The sequence below is a fragment of the Trichechus manatus genome, unplaced genomic scaffold (assembly GCF_000243295.1).
Source record: "Trichechus manatus latirostris isolate Lorelei unplaced genomic scaffold, TriManLat1.0 scaffold00120, whole genome shotgun sequence".
NCBI lineage: Eukaryota > Metazoa > Chordata > Mammalia > Sirenia > Trichechidae > Trichechus > Trichechus manatus.
Window position 1 is genome coordinate 4,355,123 of NW_004444056.1, and position 17,956 is coordinate 4,373,078.

General features: G+C 42.9%; 1 protein-coding gene across 1 annotated transcript in view; it reads left to right on the forward strand.

Moving 5' to 3' along the window:
* The first annotated feature begins 9 nt into the window (after positions 1-9).
* LOC101345910 (putative serine protease 47) overlaps positions 10-17,956 on the forward strand; it is an 18,909-nt gene continuing 962 nt past the window's right edge. Inside the window, exons 1-4 of the mRNA XM_004384253.2 lie at positions 10-85; positions 1,317-1,479; positions 3,147-3,424; positions 6,056-6,222. Coding sequence (XP_004384310.2) covers positions 10-85; positions 1,317-1,479; positions 3,147-3,424; positions 6,056-6,222 — 684 coding nt within the window. The remainder of the gene's footprint in view (positions 86-1,316; positions 1,480-3,146; positions 3,425-6,055; positions 6,223-17,956) is intronic.

Genomic DNA, 17,956 nt, shown 5'->3' on the forward strand with positions numbered 1-17,956 from the left:
GAGGCCGCCATGCGGCCGCGAGAGGCTCCGCCTGCCGCCCCTCCTGTCGTGGAGCCCCTTCTCCCCGCCCCCTCCCAGGCTCCGGGTGAGGGAGGAGGACAAAGCTTTTCTGGGGAGGAGGGGCTGGAGGGTAGGCATTACTGACCCCAGAAGTGGAGGGGTCAGAGGAGAAGGCGCAGGTGACCAATGGCCTAGGCCGGGGTGATCGAGAGGTTTGCAACGGGAGCTGAAAGGGAGACCTCGTGGGGCCCTGAAACAGAGATGTGTAGGGCTGGATCAGCCAGAGAAGGAGGGGACATGTGGGGCAGGCATGGTAGGGTTGGGGTCCTGGCCAGGTGCCCTGGGGCCTGGAAGTTGCCTAAGTCTCATCTTCTCTCTGCCCTCTCCGCTCAACCAGGTGGTTTCAGAGACGTCAGCCAAGGTGGGTCTAGCTCCTCACTCACTGGGGTCCTTCTTGGGTGGGATTCTCCCCAGGACCCAGGTGTGGGGGACCACGGAAGGTGGGCAGATGCAGGGGGGTCTTTGAGGCTGGATGAAGAGAGAGGGCACCAGGACTGTTAACGTGCGGGGACCCTGAGTTTAGTGGTGCCCCAGAGGTCTCATTTCACCTTGTCTGGGGGTGAAGGGCACAGAACAGGGACTAGGGCTCTCCCTCGTCATGGGGCCTGAGCACATCACTTCACATCACTTCCCTTCAACCTCTCCCAGGGGTGAGTCTGAGAACCAGGGTTGTCATCATTAGCCCCACATCCTCTTCTTTTAGAAATGAAGAATTGAGTCCAGAGAGGGGAAGTGACTTACCTCAGGTCACATAAGCATCAGAAAGTTTTGGTTTTCAAACTCCAACTTCTGCCTGTGATGTCTCTCCCCTGGTTATTGAGGTGAGGTAGAGGGGACACAGCCACGTAAAAGCCATGACGTTGAGCTAGTCATGTAACCTCTAAGACTGTCACCTGCAAATAGGTAAAAAGGTAGGCTAGGTGAGGGAAATAAGGTCTTTAATGTGCCTATCATGGGGCCTGGCCCAGGGATGGGGCTGTCTTTCTTGGAGATGCTGCATTGAGCTGTTGTGGCCTCCCTCAGTCACCTTTGCCCCATCACCCACCAGACCCCTGGGCCCTCATTCCCACAGGTCCTCAGAGGCAGCCAATGAAGGCAGAGGCCAAGGCAGCCCTCAGTCATTTTGGCCAGGCCACTTTTCCCTTGGCCTGAGTTTCCTTTGATGGAGGGAGGGACCTCATTGGTTATGACATTCTGGAGTACCACAGGTGACTGTAACATAGGTGTGTGTGTGTGTGGGGGGGGTGTCTTCACAGTGTGCGGAAAGCCCAAGGTGGTGGGAAAGGTCTTTGGTGGCCAGGACGTGGTGGCTGGCCAGTGGCCGTGGCAGGCCAGCCTGCTCTACCATGGCTGGCACTTCTGCGGAGCTGTCCTCATTGACACCCAGTGGGTAGTTTCAACAGCTCACTGCTTTCTCAAGTGAGTCTTTCTTCCTTGGTGCCCCCAGCAGAGGGGCTGGGTAGGGGAAGAGGATGCAAGGGGAAGAGGGGAAAAAAGGGTGAAGAGTGTCCCAAGTCTTTCTCCTCTGGGCTTTGCTCTGGTGCTGTTCCTACCTTTGACCTGGCAGTCCCCTCCACCTGGAATCCCTCCCTGCTCACCACTTAACTCTCCTGCGTCTGCCTAAATCCTTCTTATCCTTTGCTCTCAGTTCAGGCAGCCCCTTCTCCAGGGAATCTCCTGCCCTCTCTGTGCTGGAGTCAGGCACCTCTTGTCTGTGGCCCCAGGTTCTCTCCTGGAAGATCCCCTGTGTCTGTCTTCCCCAACACATACATGTCTTTGTCTTGGCCATGATGTGATGTGGACAAGCTCTTTGCCACCTGCAAACCAGGCATTCTTTGTAGATTATCTTGGGTCCTCAATGTCCCACGCACTCCTGTTGAGTCAGAATCTCTAGGCACTGACTTAGGACTTTGCATGTACAACCAGCAGCACTTCTGTAAAACTACATGCCCAGGACGAGCTGTAGTCTGCGTGGCTGGGAAAGTGTGGGGCTCCCTGACCTTGGAGACATGAGGGGGACAGTCAGGAGTCTAACTCCTAGGGCCTATCCTGGGCCTGGCTCTGTGTCCACTTCTTAACAGACTTGGAGGGATCTGGAGTGGGTAGGGAGACATCACAGCCCACGTCAGGGAGTTGGAGCTCTGGCATTGACTGACTTTGAGACCCCAGCTGGGTAATGTTAGCCTCTACTCTGTGCCACACTCTATGTGAAACCCTGTATGTCATAGATGATGGGAGATCCTGACTTGAAGTTTTGTGCCATCCTGCTTATTAGGCACAGGCTTAATAAGGGTGAAGCAGAAGAGAAAGCCTAAAGTGGGTGAGAGGGGTTGCCTGAACTGAGGGTAAAGGATGAGAAGAATTCAGGCAGATGACAGGATTTATTAAAGAAAGGTGAATACCCCAGGGGAGAAAAGTCAGAAGATGCTGTGCTCCTGGGGGTTGAGGGGAACTCCAAGAGGAGGGCATGGAGCTGGAGGGGCTTGTCAGAAGGGAAGGATTTGGACATGTGGAGTCAGGGAGGGTCTTCAGGTGGATGAGCCTTGTGAACAAAGTGATGAAGTTTGGAAGATTCATCATGCATGTTCATGGAACAAGAAGAGATTCATTTTCATGCACTCATTTTTTTAAACAAATCTATGAGTGTTTGCAACCATGTGGAGAAGCAACCTTTGGGAAGTAGGATGTGTGAAAAAAGGAGAGAGGCAGGAAAGGTGGTTGGGCCAGGAGGTGGGTTATGGGGAACCTTCAGAAAGTTCAGGTTAGAGTTAGCATTGGGCTGGATCTTCTCTTGTATAAAATAAAAGGGCTTAATTTGGTGACCCCACCAAGCATAGCACTAGGTTCTCTGCTCTTCAGATTCTAGGACATGATGGGGAAGCCATATGTCCTGAAGTTGTGAGTAGAATATCACCTTCAAGAAAGAAGGACTATTGACTGTTAGAAGGGGGAAGACAAAAGTTGCCTGTAATCATGGTGGGGTAGAGGGACCCAGATAGAAGTAGGCAGTTAAAGGAGGATGCAAGGAGAGGGTGCTGGTCCCCTAATCAAAGATGATGGATAATAATGGGCCATTTCTTCTTCAGCAAATCCCATGCCCCGGAGAACTACCAGGTTCTGTTGGGAAACACGCAACTGTACCAACAAACCCAGCACACCCGGAAGATGCCTGTGAATAGGATTATCATCCACCCAGACTTTGAGAAGTTTCACCCCTTTGGGAGTGACATTGTCATGTTGCAACTGTACCTGCCTGTGAACTTCACTTCCCACATCATCCCTGCCTGTCTTCCAAACCCTGATATACTGCTGCCCAGTTACACATCCTGTTGGATAACTGGCTGGGGAATGCTCACCGAGGACAGTGAGGGGGTGTAGGGGGGAAGGGGACAGAAAAGGGAGGATGAGGGGAGAGAGAGAGAGGAGGAAGGGAAAAGGAAGGTATGGCTCAGCCTGAGAGGTCTCCAAGCAAAGAGGCCCAGGGCTGTGCCTCATTTCCACAACCTGTAAGCTGAGGAGAAGACCATGTTGGGGCCCTTCTAGTTCTAAAAATATGTAATTCAGAGTTACCTGAGCCCAAGGTTCTAAAAGTCTGGTAATATTTTACTTCTGGAATCAAGAATTTGGGGTTCTTTGAGTCTTCATGGTTCTTAAGATTTTAATCAGCCACGAATCTGCTATCACTTGATTCAACTCTAAAGTCAAGCTTGGGGCCTGGCCCATCCCAGGCCACCACCAAACATCTTGATTTTTCATTGCCATAGAAGGTGCTTGAGAAGTGTAGAAAGAAAACACATTTATGGCTTCTACTCCAAACTCCCTACCTTGGCCACAAGGCCTTTTCATGGTCAAGTTAGAATGACTATGACTTAAGAGTGTTTACCTCTCTGAAACTTTTTTTGCTCTTCTCCTAGCCCAGGTCAACTGTATACTTCATAGACTTAATAGAGTCAACAGAATAACAGTTGAGAAAGTATTATTTTTAAATTTAAAGAAAGGAAATGTACACAAAGATTTATACATAAGATGTTTTATTAAAGAAAGGTATGTTTATAGTTTGAGGAAATGCTTTGGGTATAATATTAAGGAAAAATATACATATTTGGAATTATTTGTAGGGTCATAATTCGCTACAGAGTTTCTCAACAGATGTACTACCAGCATTTTGGACATGTCTTTGTCAGGTAGAACTGTGTTAGCATCTTTGGCCTTTGCCCACTAGATGCCAGGGACACTCCCTAATCATTATGACAACCAGCTCCTCAGCATTTGCAAACATGCCTCCATGAGGGCACTGTCCCTCATTGAGCAAGGAGGACACTGTGGATTGAGGAAGGAAGCAGGAAGGGAAAGTGTATATATCAAGGCTCAGAGTTGGGAACAGAAACAGCCACCAGAAACAGCATGTAAGGGACTATGGAGCAACCCTCAGCTACCCGTCTGTCCCACATACCCTTACTCCTCATTTTGGCCCTCTTTTTGAGTATTTGTTTGTTCACTTGTCTTCACATGAATACACAGACACATACAGAGACTGGTTACTCTTTGAGGGCGTGGACTATGTCTTAGTTGTTTTAATATCCCAATCTCCACCACAGGGCCTGTCACCTTGTAGACACTCTACTGCTACCTCCCTGGTTCTATAGACCATCATTTCCTATATGTAGCCTCCTAACTAGTCTCCCAGCTTCCATCCTTGTATGCCTCCACTTTAATCTCCACACGGTTGTTGGAGTGTTAATTTTTAAAAATGACTCATGCCACTTCCCTAGTCAGTACCCTCCAGGTGCTTCTCATTTGTGCTTAGTATAAAATCCAAACTCCCTACTTTGACTCTACAGCCCTGCATATTGGCTCCCTGCTTCCTCTCTGGCTCATCTCCTATTGCATCCCTCATACTCTCCATCCCAGCCACATGCACTTCCTCCCTGCTCCTTGAATATGCCAAGGCTATTCCTGCCTCAGGGCCTTTACTTTTGCTCTTCCTGCCTAGCATGCTTTCTCCCTGAGTAGTTGCATGACTAGTTCTCCTTGACATTTACAACTTAGCTTAGACATCTCCTCTGAGAAGTTTTCCTTGATCATGTGAGCTAAAATAGGCAATCCCAACTATCACATCTCCCTGTTTTATTTCCTTCATGCCACTTACTAGATCTAAAATAATTTTATTTACTTACTCTGTTTATCCCAACTAAAAATGTTTCCCACTCTATCAGTATTGTCTGAAAGATACCTAAAAAAGGATAGATAAATAGATGAGTGAGTAGATGAGTGGGTGGATGTTGGAAGATGGATGGATATTGATGAGTGTGTGGATAGGATAGGTGAATGGATGGATGGATGAGTGGATAGATGGTGGGAAGACAGATGAAGTTGGTGGATGTGTTAATAGATGAGGGGGAAATGAGGTAGATGATAGAGGAATGGATGGAGACATGAATGAAAGGGTGGGTGGATGGGCAAATGGAAGAATGGGTGAATAGGGTTGTGAGGGAAGTGGGTAGATAGATGGAAGAAGAGGTAAGTGTGGATTAGAGATGGAGGGATGGGAGAATGGTTAGTGGTAGATGGATAGATAATGGATTGTACAATTCATGAAAGGGTAGGTGGATTGGTGGATGGTTGCTAGGCCCCAGGGAATGGACCATGTGTTGGTGGGACTTATTTCTTTGTGTGTGTGTGTGTGTGTGTGTGTGTGTATGTGTGTGTGTGTGTATGTAATAGTAAAGGTGTGGTCTATTGCTATGAGAGAGGTGGAGGGATTACAATATAAGTTCGTGGAAAAGTTTGAGAAACAGGAAAGGGGCTTATTAGAATGAGTAGAAGACATGGTAAGCAGTGTTGAAAGCTGAGCTGTGCTGAGAAAACTCCATGTTTGGGAGGGGGCACTAGGAGGAGACTAGTGAGCAGGAAGGCAGAGTTGGGGTTCAGAATAGTCTGGGATTCCTCTGCTAGGCTACATCCCACTTCACTGACCTCTCCCTCATCCTTGCAGTACAGCTGCTTCCACCCTTCCATCTCCAGGAGGGCAAGGTGGGCCTCATTGAGAACAAATTCTGTAATCTCTTATATGGACAAAGGACTTCTGGAAGCAAGAACTACTCTGTGCATGAGGAGATGTTGTGTGCTGGGGACTTCTCGACAGGAAAGGCCATTTGTCAAGTGAGTGAGACCATTTCTCTTCTTCCTCTGCCTGTTATCAGGACCTCAGTTTCCCCAGGAGAAGCTTATGTTGCCTCTGTTCTTTGTAGAGACACCTGGGACTTCCTGGGATTGCTCTGTGTGTCTTCCCCAAACTCCATCCCTCAGTAGTTTTCCCCAGACTAGCTGTTTTCCAAGCCCTTCTAAGCATAAGAGCATCAGCTGGCAGGACCCTCAAACAGCATCTATTTTTGTTGAATATTATAAAACTTTTTATTGAACTATAACATAAATACAAGAGTATGTAATTCATAAGTATGTAGGTGAATTTTCACATACTGCATTACCAGCAGCCCAGAAGCCACCCTCATGTCTACTTCTGTCCCAAACACCCAAGGAGAACCACTGCCTTCATTTTTAACACATTTGATTAGATTCTGAATTTTCTATAAATAGAATTTACAGTGGCAGTCTTTTATGTCTGGTCTCCACATTATTTTTGTAAGATTCATCCATACTGTTACACACCTAGTTGTAGTTTGTTTATTCTCATTGCTGTATAGTATTCTATTGTGTGAATTGACTTCTATTACCAAATCTACTGTTGATGGATATTTGGGTAGTTTCCAAGTTGGAGGTATTATGAGCAGCAGTGCTATGAACATTTTGGTACATGTCTTTGGGACACAAATGAACACCCTTCTCTTTCATAGAAATCTATGAGTAGAATTTACTGAATTAAAAGATATGTACATGGAAGGGAGAGGCAAGATGTCAGCATAAGCAGTCACTCCCCTACATCCCACTCCAACTAAGCCAGTGAACAACAAATAAAAATTAGCACAGACAGAGATTTCAGAGCTCTAGACAGCAGTTGAAGTGTTAGAGAACCAAGGTGAGTCCCATATCAGAAGAGAGAGAGAGCAGGAACAGCGGACAGGCTGAGATTTGCCTATCCTACCTGCTAGCTCAGCTCACTGCAGCCATTTTGGGACATGGACAGGCAACACCCTTGAACAAAGAACTCAGGACACCATCTACATTGAGGACACAGACTGGCTCAGAGATACTAGGTAAATAGCCTTGGAAAGGTCCAGTGAAAGGGTTGGGGTGTCTTCTCTGTTGGAGTAGAGCTGAGAGATAGTAGCATATCAGCACAACACCGACTTGAGATCCGAGAAACTAAGGAAGGTGCAGTCCGATTAAAGTGGTGCTGATTGGCTGCGGGAACTCAAAAGGAGGGAGCAGGGAAGCCCAAGTGCGGTATTTGGGGACATGCAAGGGGATGCTGAAATGCTATGGGTGAGTGCTATTGAGTCTGAGATCAGAGGCGGAAGGGCACTGAGACCCAGGACCCACAGAAGAGCCACGGGACTTCCACCTGCCAGGACAAGAAAAGCACATCATACAGGCAACCCAGAGGCAACCAGCTGGATTCCTACCTAACAACCTAAGAACCAGGCACTGAGGGAGCGCCCGCTCGGGATTGCCTAAGCAGAAAGGACCCAAAGCACTAAAGCACTAACCCCACTTCCTTCCCGCTTCAGGAAAGCCATGTCCCAACCCTTCCACTCTTAGCTAGTGGAAAAGTGCTGTACCTGTGCATCCAACTACAGAGGGAAAGCCATGCCCCACCCCCACAGACAGATGTGAGGGAATCCTTGTCCCAGTGTTGCAATCTCCTTGGGAAGGACACACCCCACCTGTAGACTTCAGAGGGAACTTCACACCCCAGTAACATCAGCTACCTTGGGGCAAACTAACCAGAGTCGGCACCCAGAAACTTAGAATTTTACAAAACACGTAAAACCCAGGGAGCCTGGGTAGAACCCTATATTAAGAACAACAACAACAAAAGTAACCTCAGACCCATCAAAATACTGCTGAATCAGCCCTGGAAGAACCAAAGGGCTAGAGTGCCCCCTAATGGAACTTAGGGAAAGAAAGTGGAATTAAAGTATAAAAATGTTAGGTGCTCTCCAGTTGGTTCCAACTCATAGCGGCCCTATGTGCAACACAACAAAACACTGCCCAGTCCTGCACCATCCTCACAATCTTTGCTATGCTTGAGCCCATTGTTGCAGCCACTGTGTCAATCCATCTCTTTGAAGGTCTTCCTCTTTCGCTGACCTTCCACTTTACCAAGCATGGTGTCTTTCTCCAGGGATTGGTCCCTTCTGATAACATGTCCAAAGTATATGAGACGAAGTCTAGCCATCCTTGCTTCTAAGGAGCATTCTGGCTATACTTCTTCCAAGATGGATTTGTTCATTCTTCTGGCAGTCCATAGTACATGTATTCAGTATTCTTCATCAACACCACAATTCAAAGGCATCAATTCTTCTTTCATCTTCCTTATTCATTGTCCAGCTTTTGCATGCGTATGAGGCAATTGAAAATACCATGGCTTGGGTCAGGCGCACCTTAGTCCTCAAAGTGACATCCTTGCTTTTCAACGCTTTAAAGAAGTCTTTTGCAGCAGATTTGCCCAACGCAATATGTTGCCTGATTTCTTGACTGCTGCTTCCATGGGCATTGATTATGGATCCAAGTAAAATGAAATCCTGAAAATAATTCTTGGACATACAGAAAATTCTGAGTTCCAGATTATCACAGTAAGGTACTAAAATGCCCTACACTCAACAAAAAATTATAAAGCTACAAGATCACAGGAGAAGATGTTCCATGCTCATGGATTGGAAGACTCAGTATAGTCAAGATGGCAGTATTACTCAAAGAGATCTACAGATACAACTCAATCCCAATCAAAATTCCAACAACATTCTTTACAGAAATAGAAAAACTAATCCTCAATTTTATCTGTAAATCGCTTTGGATAGTATTGAGCACGGAGCATCTTTCCATATATATAGGTCTTCTGTAGTCTCTTTCAGCAGTGTTTTATAATTTTCATTGTATAAGTCTTTCACATTGCTGGGTAAATTTTTTCCTAGATATTTTATTCTGTTAGATGCTGTTGTAAATGGAGTTGTTTTCTTAATCTCATTTTCAGATTTCTCATTGCTGGTGTATAGAAAACCAGCTGATTTTTGTGTTTTTGTGTGTTGACCTTGTATCTGGCAACATTGCTAAATTCCTGTATTAGTTCTAGAAGCTTTTTAGTAGATTCTTTGGGATTTTCTGCATGTAGGACCCTGTCATCTGCAAATAGAGATGGTTTTACCTCTTCCTTTCCAATTTAGGTACCTTTTATTTCTTTTTCTTGCCTTACTGCTCTGGCTAGGGCTTCCAGTACAACACTGAATAGGAGTGGTGAGAGTAGGCATCCTTGTTTAGTTCTTGTTTTTAAGAGGAAAGTTCTCAATCGTTTTCCATTGAGTATAATGTTGGCTGTTGATTTTTCATAAATGCCTTTAATCTTGTTGAGGAACTTCCCTTTTATTTCAATCTTGTTAAGAGTTTTTATCATAATAGGGTGCTGGATTTTATTGAATGCCTTTTCTGTATTGAGTGAGCTGATCATGTAGTTCTTTTCCGTTGTTCTATTAATGTGGTATATTATTACATTGACTGATTTTCTAATGTTGAACCAACCTTACATTCCTGGAATAAATCCCATTTGATCATGACGTATAATTCTTTTAATACGCTGTTGTATTCTGTTTGCTAGTATTTTGTTGAGGATTTTGGCATCTATATTCATAAGGGATATTGTCCTGTAGTTTTATTTTCTTGTAGTTTCTTTGTCTGGCTTTGGTACCACAGTATTGCTGGCTTTATAGAAAGAGTTAGGAAGTATTCCTTCTTCCTCTACTTTTTGGAAGAGTTTGAACAGGATTGGTGTCCGTTATTCTCTAAATGTTTGGTAGAATTCCCCAGTGAAGTTGTCTGGTCCCAGACTTTTCTTTGTTGGGAGGCTTTTTATTACTGATTCAGTCTCTTTACTTGTTATGGATCTGCTGAGGGTTACTACTTTCTTTTGAGTCAGTTTAGGTAGGTTATGCGCTTCTAGGAATTTGCTCATTGCATGAAAGTTATCAGTTTTGTTGGAGTACAGTTGTTTATAGTGTTGTGTTATAATCGTTTTTACTTCAGTTGGGTCAGTAGTAATATCTCCATTTTCATTTCTTATTTTGGTTATTTGCTTCTTCTCTTTGTTTCTTTGTCAGCCTAGCAAGTATTTGTCAATTTTATTGGTCTTTTCAAAGAACCAACTTCTGAATTTGTTGATTCTCTCTACTGTTTTCCTGTTCTCTATTTCATTTATTTCTGCTCTGATCTTTGTTATTTATTTTATTCTAGTTGCTTTTGGCTTAGTTTGCTCTTCTTTTTCTAATGTCTCAAGCAGTAGAGTTAGACTATTTGATATCTTTCTTCTTTTTTAATGTAGGTGCTTATTGCTGTAAATTTGCCTCTGAGGACTGCTGTCACTGCATCCCATAAGTTTTGGTATAATGTGTTTTTATTTTCATTTATATCCAGGTATTTTAATTTCACTCTTGATTTCTTCTTTGACTCAGTAGTTATTTAATAGTGTGTTGTTTAATTTCCACAAATTTTTGTGTTTTCTAGTTTTGCTTTGGTTAATTTCTAATATTATTCCTTTGTGGTCAGAGAAGATAATTTGTATAATTTCAGTCTTTTAAAATTTGTTGCAACTTGTTTTATGGCCTAGGATATGGTCTATTCTGGAAAATGATCCATGTGCACAGGAGAAAAATGTGTGTTGCTTTGCAAGTGAATGGAGTGTTCTATGTATGTCCATTAGGTCTAGTTGGCTTATGGTATTATTTAAGTCCTCTATGTCCTTACTGATCTTCTTTTTAGATGTTCTGTCTTGAATTGAAAATGGTATATTGAAGTCCCCAACTATTATTGTGAGGTTGTTTATTACTCCTATCATATCAGTCAGTATTTTTTTCATATATTTTACATCACTGATATTGGGTGCATATGTATTTATAATTTTATGTCTTCTTTATGAATTGACCCTTTTATTATTATGTAATGTCCTTCTTTATCTCTGATAATAGATTCTGATTTAACATCTATTTCATCTGATATCAATATGGCCACCCCTGCTATTTTTTGGTTACTAGTTGAGTGGAGTATTCTTTTCCATCCTTTTACTTTCACTCATTGTATCCTGTGTCTAAGATATTTCTCTTATAGGCAACATAAGGATGGATCATGTTTTTTTAATCCATTCTGTCACTCTTTGTCTTTTGAATGACCATTTACATTTAAGGTAATTACTGAAAACAAAATAGCCATTTCATTCATTTTGCTGATTGTTTTCTGTGTGTCTTATATCTTTTTTTTCCCTACTATTTCCATATTTCTGGTTTTGTATGTCTATGTCTGTATGTCTATGTGTGTGTTTAGCTGCTTTTTTGTGTTAAACCTTTTTGATTTCTTCCTTTTTCCCTTATATGTATACGCTCTAAGTATTTCCTTAGTAGTTACCACAGATATTACATTGAACAACTTACAATTGCAGCAACTTATTTCAGCTTGCTGCAAACATTTAACATACAAATAATAAGTAACAGAACTCTAACACTCTAAAACTCTATTCCTGTTTTAGCCCTCCCTCCTCACTTTCTGTTGTTGAGTCTCCAGTTAAATCATTGCAGATCCTATATCTGATAGGTTTAATTTGTATTTATTTCTTGTGCACTTGAAGTTATATTGCTTGTGGAACTGAACTGTTGAGTTTTCTCGCTGAAAATACTGTATACTTGCTTCTTGTATTTGCCCGTGTTGTTACCTTTACTGGAGATTTCTCTGTCTCTTTTTTCTCCTTTCCTATGTGCAGATTTGAGTATTTGTCTACTGTTCTTTCCTTTCCATCCAAAGAACTCCTTTAAATAATATCTGCAGAACAGGTCTGGTAGTAATAAATTCCCAGAGCTTCTGTTTATTTGGGAATGTCTTGATTTCCCCTTCATTTCTGAATGATAACTTTGCTGGGTAAAGAATTCTTGGTTGACAATTGTTTTCCTTCAGTACTTTATGTATGTTACTCCATTGTTTTCTGGCCTCCAAGGTTTCTTTCTTTCTTTCTTTTTTTATTACATTTTTAACAATGTGTCAACATTCTCTTTATTTATTTTTAAATAATATTTTATTGAGTTTTTGGTGAAAGTTTACACAGCAAGCTAGGTTCCCATTTGACACTTTGCACACAAATTGTTCAGTGACACTAGTTACATTTATCACAGTGTGTCAGCAGTCTCTAATTGTGTTCTGTTTGTTCCCTTTCCATTACTCTAATTTCCCTGCCCCTTTATCTTCCTCCAGGGTTTCTAAGGAGAAATTCCCACTGATTCTTATGCAGAACACTTGATATGTTATATTGTGCTTTTTTCTTGCTGCTTTCAGAATTCTCTCTTTGTTTTTCAAGAATTTTATTACAATGTGTCATGACATAGCCCTGTTTATATGCCTTCTGCTTGGGGTTCATCTAGCTTCCTGGATTTGCCAGCTTGATTCTTATTCAAGTCTGGGAAGTTCTCTGACTGTCTCTTGGAAAATTCTATGTGTTTTTTACTATCCCGTTGCTCTGAAATTCCAAAACTCTTAATGTTGAATTTCTTAATTGAATCCCACAATTCCATTTGGCTTTGTTCACTTTTCTCTGTTCTTTAGAACTTGAAATTGTTAAAGACTCTAGACTTACTAGACCTATTGAAGATGGAAGATTCCCTGAGACTATGGCCCTGAGTTGCTCTTGAAACTTTGAATTGAAACTCTCACCTAAAGTCACTTTTAAACTAAGTAACAGTTTAGCCCAAAGAGTAAAGATTATCACCCTTGAATATTGCCTTAATTTAAATATATATATATATATATATATATATATGACCAAAGGGTCAACAGCTATTTTAAGGCATAGGTGAGAAGGTTGGGGGTGGGAGGGGGAGGAGATTAAATGGAAGTGAAAAACTAGAACAGAAATAATGAGAATGTTGACACAATGTCAAGAATGTAACCAATGTCACTGATCATTATGTCTAGAAACTATGGAATGGGAGTGGGTTTTGCTGTGTATATTTTCACCAAAAGTAAAAAAAAAAAAAAAAAAGATATACGTATGTTCAGCTTTGGTAGATCTTACCAAACAGTTTTCCAAAGTGGTTATACCAGTTTACACTCCTTCCAACAGTGGATGAGGTTTTATATCTTAACAATACTTGGTATTTTCCATCTTTTCTCATTTTAACCATTTTGGTGAATGTGTAGTGATATCTTACTGAGGTTTTAATTTTCATTTTCCTGATGACTAACAGAATCAACTCGACAGCAGCTAACAACAACAATTAAGTTAAATGCATTTTCACATGTTTATTGTCCTTAGATACCCTCTTCTGTGATGTTTGCATTCAATTTTTTTTCCTTCTTATTTTTTTTTTGTTGGGTTGTCTGTCTTTTTTCTTTTCTTATATATTCTGGATAGGAGATTATTGTTGGATATATGGACTGTGAAGTTATTGTCCCACTTTCTATAATGTCCCATTATTATATTGGTGGAGAAGCTGAGGCCCACAGAAGGAAAGTGTCTAGCCTAAAGCAAGGCAGCACAACTGGGGCCCAGGTGTTCTGACTCTAATCTGACCCTGCCTCTACAACATTTCTGCAAGGCCAGTCTCCCAAACTGACATCACAGGCCAAGCTTTTGCACAGACAAACAACACTGTGAAGTAGAGAGGAAAGTATTAGGGCTCTGGAGTTAGAGATGTCAGGATCCGATCTCTGCTATGTGTTCTTCCTCTGTGACCTTGGACAACCTCTTCTCCTTCTGAGCCTGTTTTCTCACCCATAAAGTGGGGATTCTGAGGCCTTCTTCGTGGGGCTGTTGAAAGGATGGTGTTAAGTAGTGTCCGCCTAAAATTCATGTCCACCAAAACATCAGAAGATGACCTTACTTGGAAATAGGGTCTTTGCAGATATAATTAAAGGTCTCCAGATAAAGTCATTCTAGATTAAGATGGGCCCTAAACCCAATGAATGATGTCCTTATAAGAAGAGGAGAGGGCAGAGAAGACATGCACAGGAAAGAAGGTCATGTGAAGACAGAGGCAGAGACCGGAATTATGCTACCATAAGCTAAGAAATGCCTGAGGCCACCAGAAGCTGGAAGAGGCAAGAAAGAATTCTCTTGTAAAGCATTTGGAGGGAGCATGACCCAGCCAAAACCTTGATTTCAGACTTCTGGCTTCCAGAACTGTGAAAGAATAAATTTCTGTTGTTTTAAGCCACAAGTTCATAGTAATATGTTATGGCAGCCCTAGGGAACTAACACAGTGGGATGATAAGACCCTGGCCCATGAGAAGGGCTCACTGACAGTGGCTGTTTTTATTATAGTCCAGTAAGATGGCTAAGCCAGAGGAAGGAAGCTCTCCCCACCTGCCCTCCTGATAGGAGAGAGATCCTGGTTACTTTGTTGCCACCATTACACACGTCATTTTTTCTTTTTAGGTCCTCCTCACAGAGTCACCTGCACCCAGAGGTGGAACAAGGGGCCTACGGAGTGTTAGGGCCTGGAAGGGGCTCAGCTACTGAGCGCCCAGTCCAGACTGCATTCTAGACTTCCCTTCCACCCTTGTTATTTACCTGCCTCCTCCTACAGAGGCCATGCCTGTAGAACCTCAGTGCCAATACCCTTTGTCTGTCATCTGATGGACCTTCCATAATGTCCCTAAAATATACTCTTCCTCTAGTTCCTTCCCCAGTCAGAGGATACCACTGAGCTTGACACCTGGATGTCAGAGCAGATGTCTCCCTTCATCACCTACTCTCCCACTTCCCTCCTTCCTTAGCCTTTCAGTCACATGGCCTATCCATGGGATTCTATCTGGATTCATCTCTTGATGAAGCACCTGCTTTGGTCTCCACTGTAGGACTCTTTTTTTCTGTCCCCTTGAGTACCCCCCCACAGGGCCCTTAGAAACAGCTCTGAGGAGAGACAAGATCACGAGGGTGATTCAGTGCTCAGACTATGGAGTAGGACAGACCTGGTTTAAATCTTAACTCAGTTGCGTACTAGCTCTATGAACTTAGCAAACTTTCCTGACCTGTGAAATGGGGTTACAAAAGCTTCTTTTTTATAAGGTTCTTGTGAAAATAAAATGATAAAATTCTTTAGAAAATTTAGCACGGTGCCTGGGATTTAGTAGGTGCTTAATAATAAGGGGCCCTGGTGGTGCAGTGGTTAAGAGCTCAGGCTGCTAACCAAAATGTCAGCAGTTGGAATCCAACAGCTGCTCCTTGGAAACCCTGTGGGGCAGTTCTTTTCTGTCCTATAGGGTTGCCATGAGTCTGAATTGACTTGACAGCAACGAGTTTGGGTTGTTTTTTTTTTAATAAGTGTTGGCTTTCATTAATGTTGCCTTATCTGTCCCATCTACCTGAATCATTTTTTTAAGGTCTGTCTTAGACCCATCCTCTCACCCACAGGTGGAATTTACCACTACAACCCCTGCCCCACCCAACACACACACCACACATGCACACACACAATTTCCCTCTGTCTCTACAGTAGTACAAACCACAGATCACTTTGCATTGGAGTTGAAGCTTTTATTAGAGCTTTTTATTAGAGCTTTCTCTGTCATCTAAGAGCTCCTAAGGTGCTAGGAGGCTATTGGAGCCCTATTCATCTACCCTAGACTGACCTGGAATCCAGTATGATTCATCTGCTTGAATCACTGAGGCCTGGAGTACACAGGAACCACTGCCTCGAAGGATCAGGCCTTCTCTCTGGTCTTGAACAAGCTAGGGTACAGTGCAGGGAGGGTGCACTCCAGGCGAGGGGAAGAGCTGAGGCAACGATGGCACATTTCAACCCTCCAAGAAGACCACATGTATTAGCTTCATATTGCCACTATAACAAATTATCACATACTCAGTGGCTTAACCCAACCAACAATTACTGTTGAGTTGATTCCAATTCATAGCAACCCTATAGGACAGAGTAGAACTTCTCCATAGGGTTTCCAAAGCTGTAAATCTTTACAGGAGCAGGCTGCTACATCTTTCTCCTGCTGAGTGGCTGGTGGGTTTGAACCTCCTACCTTTCAGTTAGCAGCCAAGTACTTTAGCTACTGTGCCACCAGGGCTCCTCACTCATTGGCTTAAGACAACAGAAATTCATTCTCTTACAGTTCTGCAGGTCAGAAGTCTAAAATGCTTCAGCAGGGCTGTGTTCCTTCTGAAAGGTCTAGAGGAGAATATATTTCCTTGCCTTTTTAGCTTCTAGAGGTTGCCTGCATTCATCGGCTTCTGGCCCTCTTCCATCTTCCAAGCTAGCAATCACATCATTCCAACTTCTGCTTTCATCATCCCGTCTTCTATGATCTTTGCCTCCCTCTTTCCCTTATAAGGATCCTTGTGATTACACTGGGCTCACCCAGATAATCCAGGATAATCTATCCTTGTCAAGATTCTTAGTTTAATCACATCCGTAAAGTCCATTTTACCACATAAGGTAACATATTCACATGTTTAGGCAATTAGGGTGTAGACATCTTTGTTGTTGTTGTTGTTAGTTGCTCTTGAGTTGGCTCCAACTCATGGAGACCTTATGTATAACAGAAAGATGTTGCCCAGTTCTGCCCCATCTTCGTGATCTTTAATATGTTTGAGCTCGTTGTTGAAGCTATTGTGTCAATCCATCCCAGTGAGGGTTTTCATCATTTTTGCTGACCCTCTACTTAACCAAACATGATGTCCTTTTCTAGTGATTGGTCTTTCCTGATGATATGTCCAAAGTAAGCAAGGTGAAGTCTTGCCATCCTCCCTTCTAAGGAGCATTGTGGTTGTATTTCTTCTAAGACTGATTTGTTCATTATTCTGCAAGTCCATGTTGTTGTTGTTAGGTGCTGTCGAGTAGGTTCCAACTTATAGTGTGACCGTATGTACCACAGAACAAAACACTGCCCTGTCCTGCGCCATCCTCATAATCATTGCTATGTGTGAGCCCATTGTTGCAGCCCCTATGTCAATCCAAGAGGGTCTTCCTCTTTTTTGATGACCCTCTTCCTTACCAAGCATGATGTCCTCCTCCAGGGACAGGTCCCTCCTGATAACATGTCCAAAGTACGTGAGACAAAAGTTTCGCCATCCTCGCTTCCAAGGAGCACTCTGGCTGTACTTCTTCCAAGACAGGCTTGTTCGTTCTTCTGGCAGTCCATGGTGTATTCAATATTCTTTGCCAGTACCATAATTCAAATGCATTAATTCTTCTTCGGTCTTCCTTGTTCATTGTCCAGCTTTTGCATGCATATGAGGCATATTTGCCCAATGCAATACATTGTTTGATTTCTTGACTGCTGCTTCCGTGGGCATTGATTCTGGATCCAAGTAAAATGAAATTCTTGACAACTTCAATCTTTTCTGTGTTTATCATGATGTTGATTATTGGTTCATTTGTGAGAATTTTCATTTTATTTACATTCAGGTATAATCCATAGTGAAGGCTGTGGTCTTTTGCTTTAATCAGTGCTTCAACTCATCTTAATTTTCCACAGCAAGGATGTGTCACTTGCATATTGTAAGTTGTTATTGAGTCTCCCTTCAATCCTGATGCCAAGTTCTTCTTCATATAGTTTGACTTCTCAGATTATTTGCTCAGCATACAAATTGAATAAATAAAGTGAAAGGATACAACCCTATTGCACACCTTTTCCAATCTTGAACCACATAGTATCCCCTTGCTCTATTTGAACAACTGCCTCTTGATCCACCTTTCAGGCACTATTGTTCAGCCTATTGCACCATGCCACCTTTTTT